This window comes from Microtus oregoni, unplaced genomic scaffold (assembly GCF_018167655.1).
Source record: "Microtus oregoni isolate MIOR12 unplaced genomic scaffold, Mior012 000052F_000, whole genome shotgun sequence".
NCBI classification, from domain to species: domain Eukaryota; kingdom Metazoa; phylum Chordata; class Mammalia; order Rodentia; family Cricetidae; genus Microtus; species Microtus oregoni.
This window is the reverse complement of record NW_024543812.1, coordinates 758,809-775,583: the sequence shown is the minus strand read 5'-3', so window position 1 is coordinate 775,583 and position 16,775 is coordinate 758,809. Positions and strand designations below refer to the sequence as shown.

Genomic DNA, 16,775 nt, shown 5'->3' with positions numbered 1-16,775 from the left:
CTCCACTCCAGAGTGTGGCTCACTTGGGGACATAAGTCTACATGGCTGGGTTGTTACAAAGATTAAATGAGATCACATATATAAATAATGCTTTAGTAGGCACTCCATTGTAATAGCCATCATTATTATCATCAGCATTTATTCATTCAACCAAGTAGGCACTCAATAAATATTGATTGACTGTATGAATGAAAGAGTAAAAAAAGCTCCTTCAAGCAGGCCAAGTTAGACAAAAGGATGCAGACAACTTTGCACTTTTCAAGCCTGTCTACACATAGTTACATCTAATATCTGTTTAAGGCTCTTCCCTTTCGCAAAAAGTTTTTTATTTAAATTTTAAATTGTTCCCATGCCCAGCAGAGACACAGTACCCTTACCCTATTTTCCCCACAGTATTTATCACATCTTCTAGTAAGGTATATTTTGATTTTGTTTTGTTTAGCTGTTTATTGCTGGTCCCACAGTCAAGAAACACGTACGTTCCAGGACAGTAAGGGTATTTCCTGTTTCCAGTACATTCTAAGTGCATGTGAATGCTCACTACCGAGCAGTGACTGTGAAGGAATGAACGATGAAGAGCACAGTTAGTTTTGCAAGTTGTCAGCTCTGAGGAAAATCTTTAAGTTGGGTTTATTGGGAGGCAGACTACAAAATTTGAAAAGCTGAAACAACGGCTGGAGTTGGAAATGAAAGGAATCTCTTCACCACTGGCCTTGGTCTAAAAAGAACAGGATGCTTGTTGCAACCTCATTTCTGAAACAAAGCTTCATTTTTAGCCTTTTGTTCTCAGGAGAAGCCAAGTCCTTACCTTGATGGTATCTTAGATACAGAAAGTCTTCTCTCTATCAGCCTCTAAGACGGCATCTGTTCTAGTTTGCTGTCAGTTGCTGTGATAAACTCTGACCAAGACTGACTTGCGAAGGCAGGGTTTATTCATTTTATCTAATAGCTTGCAGTCCATCATGAAAGGAAGTTGGATAGAAGGAACTCAGGTCAGGAATCTGGAGATGAGAGATGATGCAGAGGCTGTGGAAGAATGCTGCTTACTGGCTTGCTCCTCATGACTTGCTCAGCTTACGTTCAACTCACTGTGGGTTGGGCCTTTCTTTGGACCACTTTGAATTGATTTTTTTTGGGGGGGGGAGTGGGGTGTTCAAGACACGTCTCTCTGTGTAGCTTTGAAGCCTATCCTGAAACTTGTTCTGTAGACCACACTAGCCTCTAACTCACAGAGATCTGCCTGCCTCTGCCTCCCCAGTGTTGGGATTAAAGCCTGGTTTGAACTGATTTTTTTATGAGGTGAAAGTGGTGTGGGAGGTCCTTCTGTCTATGTGTTGCTTTTATTGGTTAATGAATAAATCTGTTTTGGCAACATGAACGATATAAATCTATTTTCATTCTTCTGTTGGTTAGAAATCCAGTTTTTCCAGAATCATTTGTCACTAGGCTAGCATTTTCCCCAAAGTATGCTTTTGCTTATTTTGTCAAAAATTAAGTGGGCATAGCTTTACCGTTTTATTTCCAGGTCCTCTATTCTATTCCATTGTCCTCCTGTCTATTTTTATGCCAATATATGCTATCTTTATCACTATAACTCTATGGTATAACTTTAGGCTCAGTGTCATAACACCTTCAGCATCATTCTTCCTCCTTAGGGTCACTGTGACTATTCATGGTGTTTGGTGTCTCTCTATGAATTCCTGCATTTTTTTCTAAACCTGTGAAATGTGACATGACAATTTTGATAGGTATCACATTATTCCTTTATATTAATTTTGGTAGTATAGAATATGGACTATGTCCTCTTTTGTCAAGGCCCCGTGCTCCTCAAAAATAAAGAGCAACTGAACAAAATAGAAGGGGTTGGAAACAAGGGCTGGAGAGATGAATTAGTACAGCGCTTGCCACACAAGCATGAAGAATCCCAGCACCCACGTAAATGAAGGTATGCAACACATCTGTAATCCCAGTGCTCAGGAGACAGAGATAAGGTATCCCTATCTGGACTACCTAGATAGAGAATTACTAAAAAAAGACACCCAATGTTGACTTCAAACCTTCATGCACATACATGTTTATATACACATGTTCAGTCACACACATGCACATACAAAACACAAACAAAATCTAAAACAGGCTGGCAAAGTGGAGTCTCTCTTCTCATCACGCTCTTTCTGTATAATTGCATGCTTTCAGAGAATATTACCGTATATTTAAATTATGCATGGAAATGCATCTCCAGAATCAAATGGATATTGTGTCTGATGAAAAATAGTAAATCCCTGTGAAATCAACCAGCTATGGGCAAGATAAGAAAGAAGAAACAGCCATAAAGAAAATATGAATAAAGAAACTATTTAAATACAAAGTCATCTACATTCTATAGTTGAAGGACTATCTCAGAAATGAGAAATGGCTCCTCTGAGCTGGAAAAAGCCAACTAAGCTGATCAGGTATGGTGGCACACACATGTAACCTCAGAACTTAAGAAACAGGAGTATTTTTAGAAGTTTGAGGCCAGCCTGGTCTATAGAGTGAGTTCAAGGCTGGTTAGAGCTACATATCATATTTCTGTTCTTTTTCTTTTAGAAAAGGGGGAGATGAAATAGTGTGCCTCTACATAGTCCTGGTTGTCATGGAACTCACTATGTACACCAGGCTAGCCTCAAACTCTCAGAGAGATCCCCCGCCATTGCCTCCCTAGTGCTGAGATTAAAGGCATTTGACTTTATGCTGGTGTGATCATTTGAATAAGAATGGCCCACATAGGCTCATACATTTGAATGCTTAGTCATTAAGCAGTGGCATTATTTGAGAAGGATTAGAAGGTATGGTTGTTGAAAGAAGTGTGTCACTAGGAGTGGGCTTTGAGGTTTCAAAAGCCCATGCTCAGGTTTAGCTCTCTCCCCCACCCTCTTTCCCTCTCTTTCTCTCTCTCTTCTCTCTCCTCTCTCTCTCTCTCTCTCTCTCTCTCTCTCTCTCTCTCTCTCTCTCTCTCTCTCTCTCTCTCTCTCTCCTTCTCTCTCTGCCTAAATGCCTAAATCAAACAATGAAAATCTTTTGAGTAACAATCATTTGTCAAGAATTCTCACATACGTTACTGAATACTCAAACATCCCTCCTGGGAGATAGGCTCAACAGGCAAAACAAATATTCCAACTCCCAAATCTGACCATGTCTCCCACCCTATCTTAAAACCCTTCAAGGATATGCAGTGACTATGGACACGGCTTAGGGAAGTTTCCTTTAAAAAGCATTATAGCTAAGAATAATTAATTAAAAAATGATTTAAAGACTCTGGGAATTGATCAGAAGGTGTAGGCCCATATTTCTGTACAACAAATTATAAAGTTCTTGCTCAACACAATCTGCAGAACCTCAGTGGTGTATGGATAATTCTCTACTGCGGAAGACTGGGTCATTCAAATTATTGGGACACCCCATTATCCCAACAGCTGCACTTTACAGATCATTGTACAGACTCATATAGGTGAAGATCTATTTCATTGAAACTCAGAACACAATTTTAACAACGCTTCCTCCAAATATCTAACATTAATATAAAATCAGGGGTGAAAATGTTTTTAGACTCTGGATATTATTATGGGAACTTTCTTATGTTTTAACCTTCCATTGCAGCATCCCCTTTTTTACTAGCAAAGAATACAGGCTTGTCCTCCAGAATCACAAAGACTTCTCCACTTTGTTAAGCCAGCAAGTTTGTTTACACCCAGGGTTAACAACTTTTAGAAGCCTCAAAGCACATGCTCATTGGGAGACCTGTTTTGCTTATTCTGAGACCCAAATCATTGGTGCCACCAATCAGATAGACAGTTGTTCAAAGAAGAAGGTGGCACACCTTTAGGAGAATATAGCCTCTTAGGTAGATGGCTTGGTAACTGAAGACCTTTTTAATAAAAGAAATGAGCCTATTCCTCCACAGAAATAGAGCATTATATAATGAGTGCATAGTCCATATTCTCTTTGCTGCACACAGCCAGCAAAGAGAATATGGACTATGCACTCATTTTTGACCATGTGCCCTTCTCTTAACTACCACCACAGACAAAATCAGTATGATAGACAGGGTAACAGCAGAAGGGCAAAGGAGGAAATATTAGCAGGGTATCCGTGACCAAACCAATACCAGACCTTCATGACTCTGAGTATGTCTACTTGCTTGACATTCATTCTCCAAGTCTCCTAGGCAATGCCAGAACTAAACCCTATAAAGACAAGTTTCTTTTTCCTGAGATAAAAACTCTTTGAGGCCAGGACGCAAATGTTATGTGCTTCGGTGATACCCATTTTAGTGCCTACAGTGCCATTGGGTAAGTGATCTAATAATACATGTATTCATTGGTAACATGTACGCTGACTATAGTTTGCTGAGAACATGGCTTGGCAAGGAGTGAAAAAGGATCCCTTTTCTCTGATTTCGCTAACAATAAGCTCCACTTGTTTAGACAAGTCACCTAATTCTTTCAAGCCTTTTTCTTTACTATTAAAATACAAAATGAGTTTGATCCCACCTATGCTACATGGGTCACACGGTTGCTGTAGTTATGATCATGCCAATAATCAAAAATTTATTGAGTACTAGGACTAACGTTCCTGTATTGTTTAATAGTTTACTTACATAATATTTATGGCCCACAGTCAAATTATGAGGTACCATTAATCTGCACCTTCTTTTTCTGTTTTGTTAATATTTTATTAATCCTTTGAGAATTTTGTACAATGTATTTTGCTCATATTCACTCCCTACTCCTCTTCATAACTCCTCCCACATCCACCCATCCTCCTCACCCTTTACCTACTCCATGTCTTCTTTGCTTTTTATAACCACTTAGTCCAGTTTGTTGTGTTTTTTTTTTTATTTTGAAACAGAATCTCACTGGGTAGCCCATGCTGGCCCTCAAACTCAAGATGCTCTTGCTTCAGCTTCACTCTCAAGCAGCCATGATTACAGATGTGTATCGCCACACCCAGCTGTCAAGTCACTTCTCCACAGACATAGGCTAAGTTAAACAATACCTACTAAGGATTGGGGGCAGGTTTACAAGCCATATTTGGGCTGTTGAGCATTTCTCTGTGCTTAATCTTTATCCATTGAGTCCCGCTTACGTTTAACAAAGAGTCATCAATTTGTGCAAGATTTTGTTCTTCAAATACAACAGTACAGACACGCCAATGAACTACTTTTAATGTGAACTAAAGTCTTACTTATAAAAAATGATTTTTATAATAATCTAAGCCTTTTTATGCCTCTGTGAGAAATGATAAGACTTTAATCTCTTCTAGTGATTAATACTACTTTTTTCACTCCATTTGGTCAGTTGTGGAGGTTTTGGAGAAAGCATAAAGCTGTGAAATTTGAACAAGACTTCTTCCCTAATTTAACAGGGCTCCTGATAAAATCTACAGAGTAAGGATATTTTGTACTAGGCTCTGAAAGAAAAAAGTAAATCTTACATTTTAAGCAAAAATAAAGGCTGTAAGATCTATATGTCATTAGCTGTATGTATTTAGTAGCAGGCATGCCTCTTTTGTAAAGCTATTTCAGGTCAGAATTAACCAGCAGAAGCTTGCTTGTCACAGATCCAAACCACATCGTTTCAGTGAGTGCTCTCCAGAGAGCCTTGACAGAAACAATCTCAAGCGACTGTGCCAAACTGTGAAAAAATGTCATACATAATCAGTTCAATTTTTTAAAATTCCTTTCAAAGACGACTTCCTCAAATACTACAATCAGTTCCACAAACATCTGTGCAGAGCCCTGTAAAGGCTAAGGAAACTGAGACATGTCTCTTTTCTCCACATTAAAAACATGTTCGATCCTAGTTGGTACTTAAGAAGTCCTATGTAGGAAACAAGACAGCTCTTGACTGAGATTGTTCTGTGTTAAGCAGATTTCAGGCACTTTCAGTTGTAGGGGAAATTGAGCCCAGCAATGACAAAGTTGACTTTCAGTGAAATTAATAAAGTGGCCAACTCATACTGACAGCAACTGTTTATTATTTTCAAGCACAAACCCAGGTCTAGTCGACCTCCAGATTTGCTTCTCCTATCATAACACAGAACCAAAAATAAACAACTCAAAAATAGCTGTAGGAAACCCCTGAAACTCAACAGTCACAAGGCTCTGTCCTGCCAGAGTAAACAAAGCCGAACAGCAAAGAAGCCTCTCTCAGACCAGACCAGCTGCCTGCAAGAAGCAGAAACCAGCAGAGCTGCCTGCAACAAGGTTTAGGACAACTGAGGCACCTGGAAAGGACACTCTCCTCCCTGTTGAGATGTCTACAGGCTTTGTGGGAGCCTAGGCAGTTTGGATGCTCATCTTACTAGACCTGGATGGAGGTGGGTGGTCCTTGGACTTCCCACAGGGCAGGGAACCCTGATTGCTCTTTGGGCTGAGGAGGGAGGGGGACTTGATTGGGGGAGGGGGAGGGAAATGGGAGGCGGTGGCGGGGAAGAGACAGAAATCTTTAATAAATAAATTAATTAATTAAAAAAAAGAACTGAGTAACAAAGAACTTAATACTTAAAAGGAAAAGGTAAACAAAACGATGTACTTGATATGAAAAAATAAGGTGGGAAGCCATCAAATGGAAGCATCCTCCTTCGAGGAGGGATGCATGCATGCTGAAACAGGAACACAGGAGGCACCGAGGTAGAAATTTTGGGGCTTGTTCTTTAGAACCATGCTGAATAGCGATTCGGACAGGCTCTAAATTGACCAGCAGTCTCTCTTTTAAGTTGTTCTGAAAGACAAAGGGAATGACCCCAGCCAATGACAAACCCACAGCCATTGTGTTATATAAATGACTTTACAGTCATGTAAAAATATGTCCTTATTTTGTGAATAAATTGGTTATTTGTGGCTGTATTTTAAAATGATCTGAAGTCATTTTCTAAGCACCAGTGTAAACAAGATCACAAACAAACCCCGGTTACCAGTGCCACTGCAGTTTCAGTACATCAGGAGATTTACATAGTGATTTAGAAAGATCAAATCAATCGGCATTCATTTTCAAAAGAAGTAAAGTCTTGTGAGCCTACAAGTCTATTATAATGCTTCTAGAACACACATTTACAAACTTTCAAAGACTCGTGAGCACTACTGTTGAATATTTCCTTCATTATCACTTTTTATGTGTTGATGTTTTTTTTATTTTACAGCACACCACACTAAATGAAAATTTTTCTTCTTTATTGCTAGATAATCTCACCAAATGGTGAAAGCAATATTTTAAAAATAAAATTCTATCTTAATGACATGTAACAAATAGAGCTAGAAAAATTTCAAAATTTCTATTCTTAAAACTCAGAGCTGTCTAAGGCAAATTGTGGTCTAGGGGCCACTGCAAAATTATGTGGAGCTGGAGTGAGCTCTGTGAACAATTAGAAATAATGCTGAAAGCTGCCCATTTATGTCCCTCCCCTGTTGTCAACCCGTCTGGGTCTTTCAATGAAGGACTAAGAAATAAAGGGGGAGAGCAGGATTTTCAATATGTTTTTTTTTCTTTGAGAAACAATAAAAACATTAAACTTTAAACACTGAAGTATCTCTGCTCCGAATGGTAGCCCTTTCATGGGAGTCCAGCTTGGGTTTTGTCTCTGTGTGGGGAAGGAGGGAGGGAGAATGTGAATGCCCCCCGAGTCATTTAAAATATATAGTATTAGCTAATTGATGAGACGACTAAAAACAATAGTAAGTAGGCAGCCTGGCTACGAGCCAGCAGCAAGGCTTTCTGGTGAGAGCGAGTTTACATTAGAGGCCTGTTTTTCCCCTTTCCTTATATGAAATGAACAGCTGTAATTGAAAAGCAAGGAGCTCTATGGTTTATAGAAATAGGTGTTGTGAAGAGCCTTGGCCGTCTAATTTTCTTCCTATTGCAGGGCAGGCTTCCATTGTCTGTTTTTTAGAGCTAATTTCTTTTCTGATCAAAAGGCCCACGTCGTTGAAAAGGTAGTAATGACTATTCATTTGGCTGAAGCCTCCATTCTCCACACTGCAAGCTTTATTTAGAAATGGCTATTTCTTTCTAAAAGGAAAAGTTCATTTATGTCCTCTATAATGTCAATTAAAGTAGAATATATTTTAATTATTTATCCTCAGGAGGAACCTTTTAGGAACTTAATTTAGTATGCCTGTGCTATGCAGACACTACAATATGCGAATGTGGAATGATATCTAGGCGCATGGGTTTTGTTTTATTTTATTTTACCACTAATGAATAGTTTATTTGCAACTAATTAACAAGTTAAATCGGCACAATTAGTGTCGGATTTCTTTAATAATATAACTCAAAAAGGATAGTCATTGGAACTAGAAAGTAAGATTGGTTGTTGGCTTTGTAAAGAAACCATTTCACAAAATGAGTAGGGTCCCCCCCCCCATTAGAAAGGGTATATTGGGATGTTCTTCACGATGCATTTTCAAATGAAAGCTAGGTTGCGCGGGCGGAGGAAATATGTGCAGAAACAAGGGAAGATGGTGTTAATTACACAAACATCACATTAGCAAAGCTTCAAGGTCCTAACCCGTAGACGCTTTCCGGGGAAATGGAATTGGGATGTCAGCGGCCTAGAAGCCAAAACGACTGTGTGAACAAAATCTCCCAAGAGAAAGGACTTTGTGCCAAGGTCTGGCCCCCAGTCTCCTGCGAAGGAAGTCGGCCTGCGGGTGGGCAGCACACTAGCTCTTTCCAGTCCACCCCCACAGCCGCTCCCTGGGAGCCGGGCAAGCCGGTCCCTGAGACAGTGGCGCTGGGGTGCAGTGCGCAAATGCTTGCTGGGCTAGCGTTCTCCCACAGAGGGAAAGCCGCCCCCGCCGTGAGAAAGCGCGAGCCCACACTGATAAGCATGGTCACTGCCGGTCCGGGGCATACCAGCTCCAATAAGGCCAGATCTTTGTGAAGGACCTTCCTCTACCCACGGAGTCGGTTTCTCTGTGGATCTGCTAGGAGTTTGGGGAAAGCGGTAAGTGAACTTTCATTTGCTCAGTCTCAAGTCCTCTCCCAGACCGTTTCCACTTTGCAATGCAAAGTAAAAGGGCAAGGCCTCGCTGTTCCCTGGTAGACATACAATTTAGCACATAGTAAACGTAGGACAGAAGTTTAAAGTATCCAAAGGAAATCCCGGGCCAAAAAGAAGAGAATATAGAAATTCTGTGCATCGAATTTCATGGCTCTCCATTATAGAAAATATAAATTTTTGGTAAAAAGAAAGAAGGAAAGCATGAGAAGGGAGTAAAGGAACAGCTGGATGTTGCCTTGAGATTGATTTTCCCTCAGAAAGCTAACAGGCACCGCCCGAGGCGGGAACGGGTGAATCTGCATAGATGTTCTGGAGATGCCTGGTCTACATGGGCTTTTCCAGGCGAGGGTAGTCAGGTCTGGTGGACTTATGACTATCCCCACCCCGGAGAAATTGTAAATCTGTGCAGATAGAGATTTTAAGATGACTTCCCTGGTCCCATATTCTTACTGACCAGCTCTCTTCTGTTTAAGTGAGGGCCATGCCTTCGCAGACCCAAAGGAAGCGGACCCCCTTCCTGGTAGGCATACAGTGCAAGGGCAGACACAGCCACCTGGAAGCCAGTTTTTGGAGGTTGCCCCTTAGAAATGTGTGTGAGTTTGGTGGTCTGAACTGCGGAGCTGGTACAGTTGTGGGAATGGGTGGGGGTGAGGCGGAGACAAACAGAGCAGCAATGGTGGCTCTGGCAGCCCTCTGGAATGGGACCCAGTTCCTGGGCAGTGCCTTCCTCCCTCTAGGGAGAAGGCAACAAGTAAGGGTTGTGAGGTCAAGAGGGCAGCTGAAGGCAAAATCTGTCAAACTCCTCAGAGTTGCTGCGCACATAGGGAAAAGAGAGTGGGTGATTAATAATGCCATAACGTTGGTAAGAGTCATGCTTACAACTGAGAGCCCCGAGGTACGTGGTGGCCAAAGGGACTCCAATAGCTATCAAGTGTCACTCAAGTAAATGAATTTAGAAACTTGCTCCAAAAGTGCCACCCCCCCCCCCCAAACGCTATGGCCAAAATGTAGTAGAATGCAGATGTGCTTGCCACCCAACACAATTTGTCACCTCCAGAACAATGCCATCCTATGCTTCTAGACTCCCAGAAATTTCTCTTTAGAGAGAGAGCACCAACTAGGTTGTTTAAAATTTGTTCCCACCAACCTAGGATCTTCCGATCCTTCCCTGACCTAAATACAGGAAAGCTGCCCCCCCTCCCCACTCCACACTGTGGTGCGTGGGAGAGGGAAGATTCCTCATAACGCTCCAGGGACTGGAAAGTGATGTGTCTTCCACCAGCTGGAGTGACCTTTCCGACCTTAAAACAAAACAAAACCAAAAAAAAAAAAAGCAAAAAACAACAAAAAAACCCTCAAAATTTAAAACAAAGGATGATTCTAAAGTAGACCCACGCTTCTTAATCAAGGCCCTCCCACTGTAGCCAGAATACAGTATTGGACATACCAGGGTAAATGATCCAGGGATGTTCTCAAGGAGAAGGGAGACAGGATTGACTTTAGAAATATAAGGCTTTTATCTGCAGGAAAAGGTGTCCAAGATAAATTGTTTTCAATTCCCCAAACCAGTATTTGGCCCTGGGCACCTACACACTTGAAAATGTTAGACTTCTATGGGTCAACTACCCCGGATGGCCTGAACTAGCCTGAAGAAACTTCTGCTTCTACACCCTCTGCACGTGCCAGCAGACTCCCACATAGATCTAGCAACCCTGGCTATCCAGAATGCACGAGACATCCCTGCCAAAAGGATGGATACTAGTCTGGCCAGCAGCCCTGAAAAATGTCCGCCTTGAGTGGTTACTGAAGAGGTAACACAAGACAGCTCCTCTTCCCCTGTTCTCACTAACAGTAGCTGAAGCACAATGCCAAAAGTTCTCTTTGCAGATATGAGGACCTCACAGCATCTGATTTCTCCCGTAGTGACGGAAGGGAGACGAAGGATGAACCTGGAGTTCGTCAGGCTAGGCCGGCTCGAATCCAGACCATTGGCGTTTTACAATAGTTCGCCAAGGATGGGTCCTTCTCTGCCGCCCGGACCTCAAGTCTGCTTGCCTTTCCAGGGTTGGGGCGACCTGGAAGACCCTGAGGGCGAGAAGGGGCTCCTCTGGGTGAAGTTTCCAACGGAATCCAACAAACGGCGCTATTGTCCCACCATGGGTCCTCCGAGCCCCTGGCTCGACCCCAATCTGAGGGAGCCTTAACACTCCTGGGAGCGTTGGGGGTTGGGGAGGAGGCGCTTGGCCCAGTTCCTAGTCTGAGCTCTCCGTGTTGCCCGCGAATCCCGCAGGCCCCTAAGGCTAAGAGTGCTGCTGAGCTTGTTCTTTTCTCCCGGGTTTTGCTTGATGTTAACAGATGCACAGTGAGTGTATAGTTTGAGGAGTCTGCAGTTCAACACCTTGCCATCAGGAAAGCCTCTGCTGGAACTGGAGCCGCTCGGCTCGGACATTCCTGCCGACCCTCAATAAAATTAACTTTACTGGTGTCGTAGTCTTCATTGCTGGGAGGGCCCTAATAATGGTTTCCTTTTCACTACCCCACCCCCAATCTCTCCGGGCCTACAATAGTAACTTTGCTTGCCTGTTGAAATAATAACTTGTAATAAGAACGGTTTTTTTTCCTACGTGTTCTGAAGGGAATTCGGCGCAGCACTTATTTGATGCCGTCCCGACCAGCTCAGAGCCACCAGCGGGAGGTCAGTTTAATCCCAACCACTGCAGAGAAGCCAAGAGAGTGAGAGAAGGTGCCTTGATCCTACCAAAAGACCTCAGTAAAACTGGCAGGAGGATGTAATGTGAAAATGAGCTAACTTAAACCAGGACAAGGTGTGATCAAATGACAAACAGCTAATCTGCTTCAGGGAGGAGCAGGGGACCAGCCCCACATCCTCGATCTTGGAAAAACTGCAGCCCAGGCGCTGTCACCACAACGGCTTACTTGGGTCCTAAAACTTGGAAAGAATCCTGACATCTGTCAGGCTACTGGACGCCAGGCTGCGCGTCGGTTGGGTAGTTTCCTAAACCGCTCTTCACTTAGCAACAGCCTCCGGGGCCCAGAAAAACTGAGAGAGGACCTGAAGAGGGTGGTGGGAGGGCAGGGGCCAGTCACATCGGCTTTTTAGGGGCCCGTGGGTGTGCCTAAGAAAATCTGAGTCTGTCAGCCAATTCATCAATAAAACAACTGCAGGTGGGGTTTGCTGAATCATTCTGTTTTCTGAGACATGTTTTCCAGCATAGCCGTGCGCGTGCGCGCACGCATTCACACTAACATTTACCCCCCCCCCCCCCACAGAATCTTTCCAGAGCCTGTAAACTCCGTACACCCACCCAGTTGCTATCCTCGGCGGAAAACTACTCTGACCAGGTAGAATGCAAATTTAAAAGGAAGGAATCAGGACCACAAACTTCCTGGAAGTGATACCAGAAAGAAAGCGAGATTCTGGTGCCAACGGTCCTTCTGGCCACGAAAAGGGCTGAACTGGTCTGCGCCCTGCAAACGTCGGCGGCTTTTTAATTAGTGCAAGAGAGAAAGAGACAAGCCAGGCGTGAGGGCATCCCAAATCACCTCATTTTGCATTATCGCTGAAAAACTAGAAGCCTGGAACCACCACCCCCGCGCGTACACACACACACACACACACACACACACACACACACACACGTAAGTCTTATGCTTTCCTTTAGGTTCCCCACCTTTCCCTAAGCTAAAGGGAGAGGCGGGAATCCAATACTGTGCGGACACCTTATTTTGGTTTCTGCCACATCTGCCCAGATGGCTTCCCATTCCCTCCCTCAGGCGGCTCCGAGAGTTTCAAACGCCATGCCACTTGCTTGAGCTGGCGGCAGAGCATGTCCAGGTTCCCGCTCCCAGCAGCTGGGGTTTCTCTAACCGCTAGTCCTTGGCAGATAACCCGACAAAGTGCCTGAAGGTCCCGCTCTGTTTCTCTGGGCTTCGGTCAGAAAGGCTGTAAAACAAGAAAGGAGAAGCGAAGTCTGTTAGCACAGCCTGCGGGGGGGGGGGGGGGGGGGGGGGGGCTGAGCGGGGGCGGTTGCGCGCCAGGAGCTGCTCACAGCGGTGGTGGCAGGTGCGCGGCCAGAGGAGGGGGCCCAGCGGTCCACCCAGAGTAAGGCCTCGGCTCAGCTCCGGCCACCACACCGCCCCCCCCAAACTTTTCTTTCACTCTGAGAGGCTCCGTGTTGCCATGAAAACGGATTTTCCAAGGGGCCCGACCCTCCCCCTCAGGAGCATCGGACTGGAAAACCCGAAATGGCCAGACAGCAGAGACAAAAAGGGGCCTCTAAGCGGGGGCCTGGAGCGAGAAAGTGGAGGCCCATTCGCCCTTTCTGTCCCACACACGGTCTCCACGCCACCGCGTGTGAGCGCCTCCCCCAGAGCCCAGGCAGCGGGCCACTCACCACGGGCACTTGCGAAAACCCCGGGAGAGCCTCACTGCCAGGTGCGCTCGCAGTCCCCCGCCCCAGTCCCTGACCCTCGCTCGGTTGTGGACGCACTGGCCTAGGGGTGGAGGGTTCTGGCAGCCAGCAACCAATTAATTCCAAGGAGGGCTTCTTAGAGGCTCAGCCTAGCACACCTCCGTTATGCATTGAATGTCCCAAGCATGCCTGGGCTGCTGGCGGTCCCCAGTGTCTCCAGCGCTAGCAACCGCAATGGAGGTCCTCGGTGCAGAATAAGGGAAGCTTTACAGACTAGCCCTGGGATGAGGCGCTGCTCAGCCTCGTCAGGGTTACAAAGTTATTTTCTGAAGCCTGTGGGCGCTCCTCTGCCCCTCCCCCCCAGTTCTGTTCGCGCGTCCTCTTCCCCCTCCTCCCTCACCTCCTCGGGTTTCGTTCTTTCAAACTTTTTGAGACCCTAATTGGTGGTCTCGGAGCGGGTCTCAGGGACTCCCGCCTCCTGAATAACTCTCATCACGTCATTCGACCCAAGAGGGGTCTGGAGGGTGAACTAAAGGGCTCCCCGAACTTTTTTTTTTCTCCAAGCTGGGCCATAGGGGGCTCGGTGTTGATTGGCTAGGGCTCATCACGGCGAGCCTGTCAATCACAGGGCCGACGGGTGGTGAGAGGCGGACCGAGCCCCAACCCTCCCGGATCTGAGCAGGTATATAAAGCATCGGCGAGCTTCCCGGGCAGGCAGCGAATGCGACCAGCTCGAGAGAACGCATCAGGTGAGAGAAGCCCGCGCGTTCCCGCCGACTTAGCGCGGAGCACTCCCGCAAGCCTGCCCTTCCCGCCCGACTCTCCGGCCCACCGGCCCCCAAACGCCACTCCAACGGAGTCTCCCGGCCTTTTCACCCTGGCCGCTCCAGCCCCTGGAGCGCCTTCTCCTCCCGCCACGCTGGCGCACCTTCTTCCCGCCCCGGCAATGTACAGCTTGCTGGAGACTGAACTCAAGAACCCCGTAGGGCCGCCCACCCCAACAGCGGCCACCGGTGGCCCCGCAGCCCCGGGTGGTGCAGGCAAGAGTAGCGCGAACCCAGCCAGCGGCGCGAACGCAGGCAACGGTGGCGCGAACGGCGGCGGCGGGGGCAGCGACCAGGATCGCGTAAAGCGGCCCATGAACGCTTTCATGGTCTGGTCCCGCGGGCAGCGGCGCAAGATGGCCCTGGAGAACCCCAAGATGCACAACTCTGAAATCAGCAAGCGCTTGGGCGCCGACTGGAAACTGCTGACAGACGCCGAGAAGCGACCGTTCATCGACGAGGCCAAGCGACTGCGTGCGGTGCATATGAAGGAGTATCCGGACTACAAGTACCGGCCGCGCCGCAAGACCAAGACGCTGCTCAAGAAAGACAAGTACTCCCTGCCCGGCGGCCTCCTGCCCCCGGGCGCCGCCGCCGCCGCGGCCGCCGCAGCCGCTGCAGCCGCCGCCAGCAGCCCAGTGGGCGTGGGCCAGCGCCTGGACACATACTCGCACGTGAACGGCTGGGCCAACGGCGCGTACTCGCTGGTGCAGGAGCAACTGGGCTACCCGCAGCCCCCGAGCATGAGCAGCCCACCGCCGCCGCCCGCGCTACCGCAGATGCACCGCTACGACATGGCTGGCCTGCAGTACAGCCCCATGATGCCACCCGGCGCCCAGAGCTACATGAACGCCGCGGCCGCTGCGGCCGCCGCCTCAGGCTATGGGGGCATGGCGCCTTCGGCCGCCGCCGCGGCCGCCGCCGCCTACGGGCAACAGCCCGCTACCGCCGCCGCCGCGGCCGCAGCTGCTGCCGCCATGAGCCTGGGCCCCATGGGCTCTGTGGTGAAGTCGGAGCCCAGCTCGCCGCCGCCCGCCATCGCTTCGCACTCGCAGCGCGCGTGCCTTGGCGACCTGCGCGACATGATCAGCATGTACCTGCCACCTGGCGGGGATGCGGCTGACGCCGCCTCTCCACTGCCCGGCGGCCGACTGCACGGCGTACACCAGCACTACCAGGGCGCCGGGACTGCGGTCAATGGAACGGTGCCGCTGACCCACATCTGAGCTCCCGCCTGCGCTTCTAGCTCTTCGCCCCCACCCTGCCCCACACCCCCAAGTTGGGACGCCTTGTTGTTTAGCTTTGCTTGCCTGGGACTGTTGCCTTGTACCGAAGATGAGGAGAACTGAAAGTTTTGCTGTAGCTGTCGGGTTTTGTACAAAAGCAAAAAGAAGTTAGGAACGGCGGAAATGGGACTTTCTAGAGCCTCAGGCTTCTGATCGCTGCCCCTCCCTCCCCCTTTGTAGGCTGGGAACCGCTGTGATGTTTGCGAAGTGCAGCCCCTTTCTCCTCTTCCCGGGTTCCTAGGTTCTTCTGTTGCATTTGAAAATGTTGTCTTGTTAGTTTGCTATTAATCGAGGAGTGAGTGAGATTGACCCACGAACTGCAATGCCTCCATCACCCCCCCAGGTCGTATTGCTTCTGCTTTCCTCTGATTTTTGGGGGGCTGACCGCGCCAACTGGCGCGACAGCTAAAGCCAATGTTAATTTATAGCCAGGTGTGCGTGTTTTTCCCGCCTCGCCGCCCCTGGCCGCGGGACAGCTTCTGTCCAGTGCGCATTTAGGCTGTTGAGTTTGTGATTTCTTGCAGTGATATGTTTGCTATTTCGTCATGCTAATGTGTTCTTTCGTTTGGGTAGTGGGGAGGGGGTTATTTTGTTCTGGGTTTTTTCAAGACTTTACTCTTAATTGCTAAATGAGAGATCAATAAATTTTATAACCTACATGCTGGAGTCCTGATGATTTTGCGGGCCCGAAATTTTAAGCGCGGGTTGAGAGGGAGACCAACACGTAGTTTTAGAACTCAGTTTGCAGACCTGGGACTGAGTAGGGCTCGAGGGGGGGGGGCGAACATGACCTGAAATGATTTCTTTTAAACGACTAGAGGTCCAACCCACAGCAGCTCCCAGTACTCTCAAATGAGAAACAGTCTCAAATGGAGGGAAAGATTTGTCTTCTGGAAGCGCCTACCCGGAGGTGGCCCACACTACCTGAGCTGCACACCCCCCGCGCGCAGCCATGCACTTGTTGATTGCGGTGGTGAGCATTCCGGGACTGATCGTCTGCTTCCGCAGCCTTGTGGGTGGGAGGCAGACACCTGCAGCCGCGGAAACTTACCAAAAGCGGGGCACTTACTTCTGTGCACTAGGGCGGGAAGATACTTGAGCTGAGTTGAAATATTTACAAAACGAAAGCCCTTCAGAAATCTCAGTGATCGTATTTAAAATACATGGTTACAGGCGTCCCCGTTAGGATA

The 16,775-nt window shown here is 47.2% G+C and overlaps 1 protein-coding gene across 1 annotated transcript; it reads left to right on the top strand.

Moving 5' to 3' along the window:
- The first annotated feature begins 14,196 nt into the window (after positions 1-14,196).
- On the top strand, positions 14,197-16,222 carry Sox3 (SRY-box transcription factor 3). Its single transcript, XM_041637222.1, has one exon. The coding sequence runs from the start codon at positions 14,197-14,199 to the stop codon at positions 15,523-15,525; it is 1,329 nt and encodes a 442-aa protein (XP_041493156.1). The 3' UTR covers positions 15,526-16,222.
- The last annotated feature ends 553 nt before the right edge of the window (positions 16,223-16,775 follow it).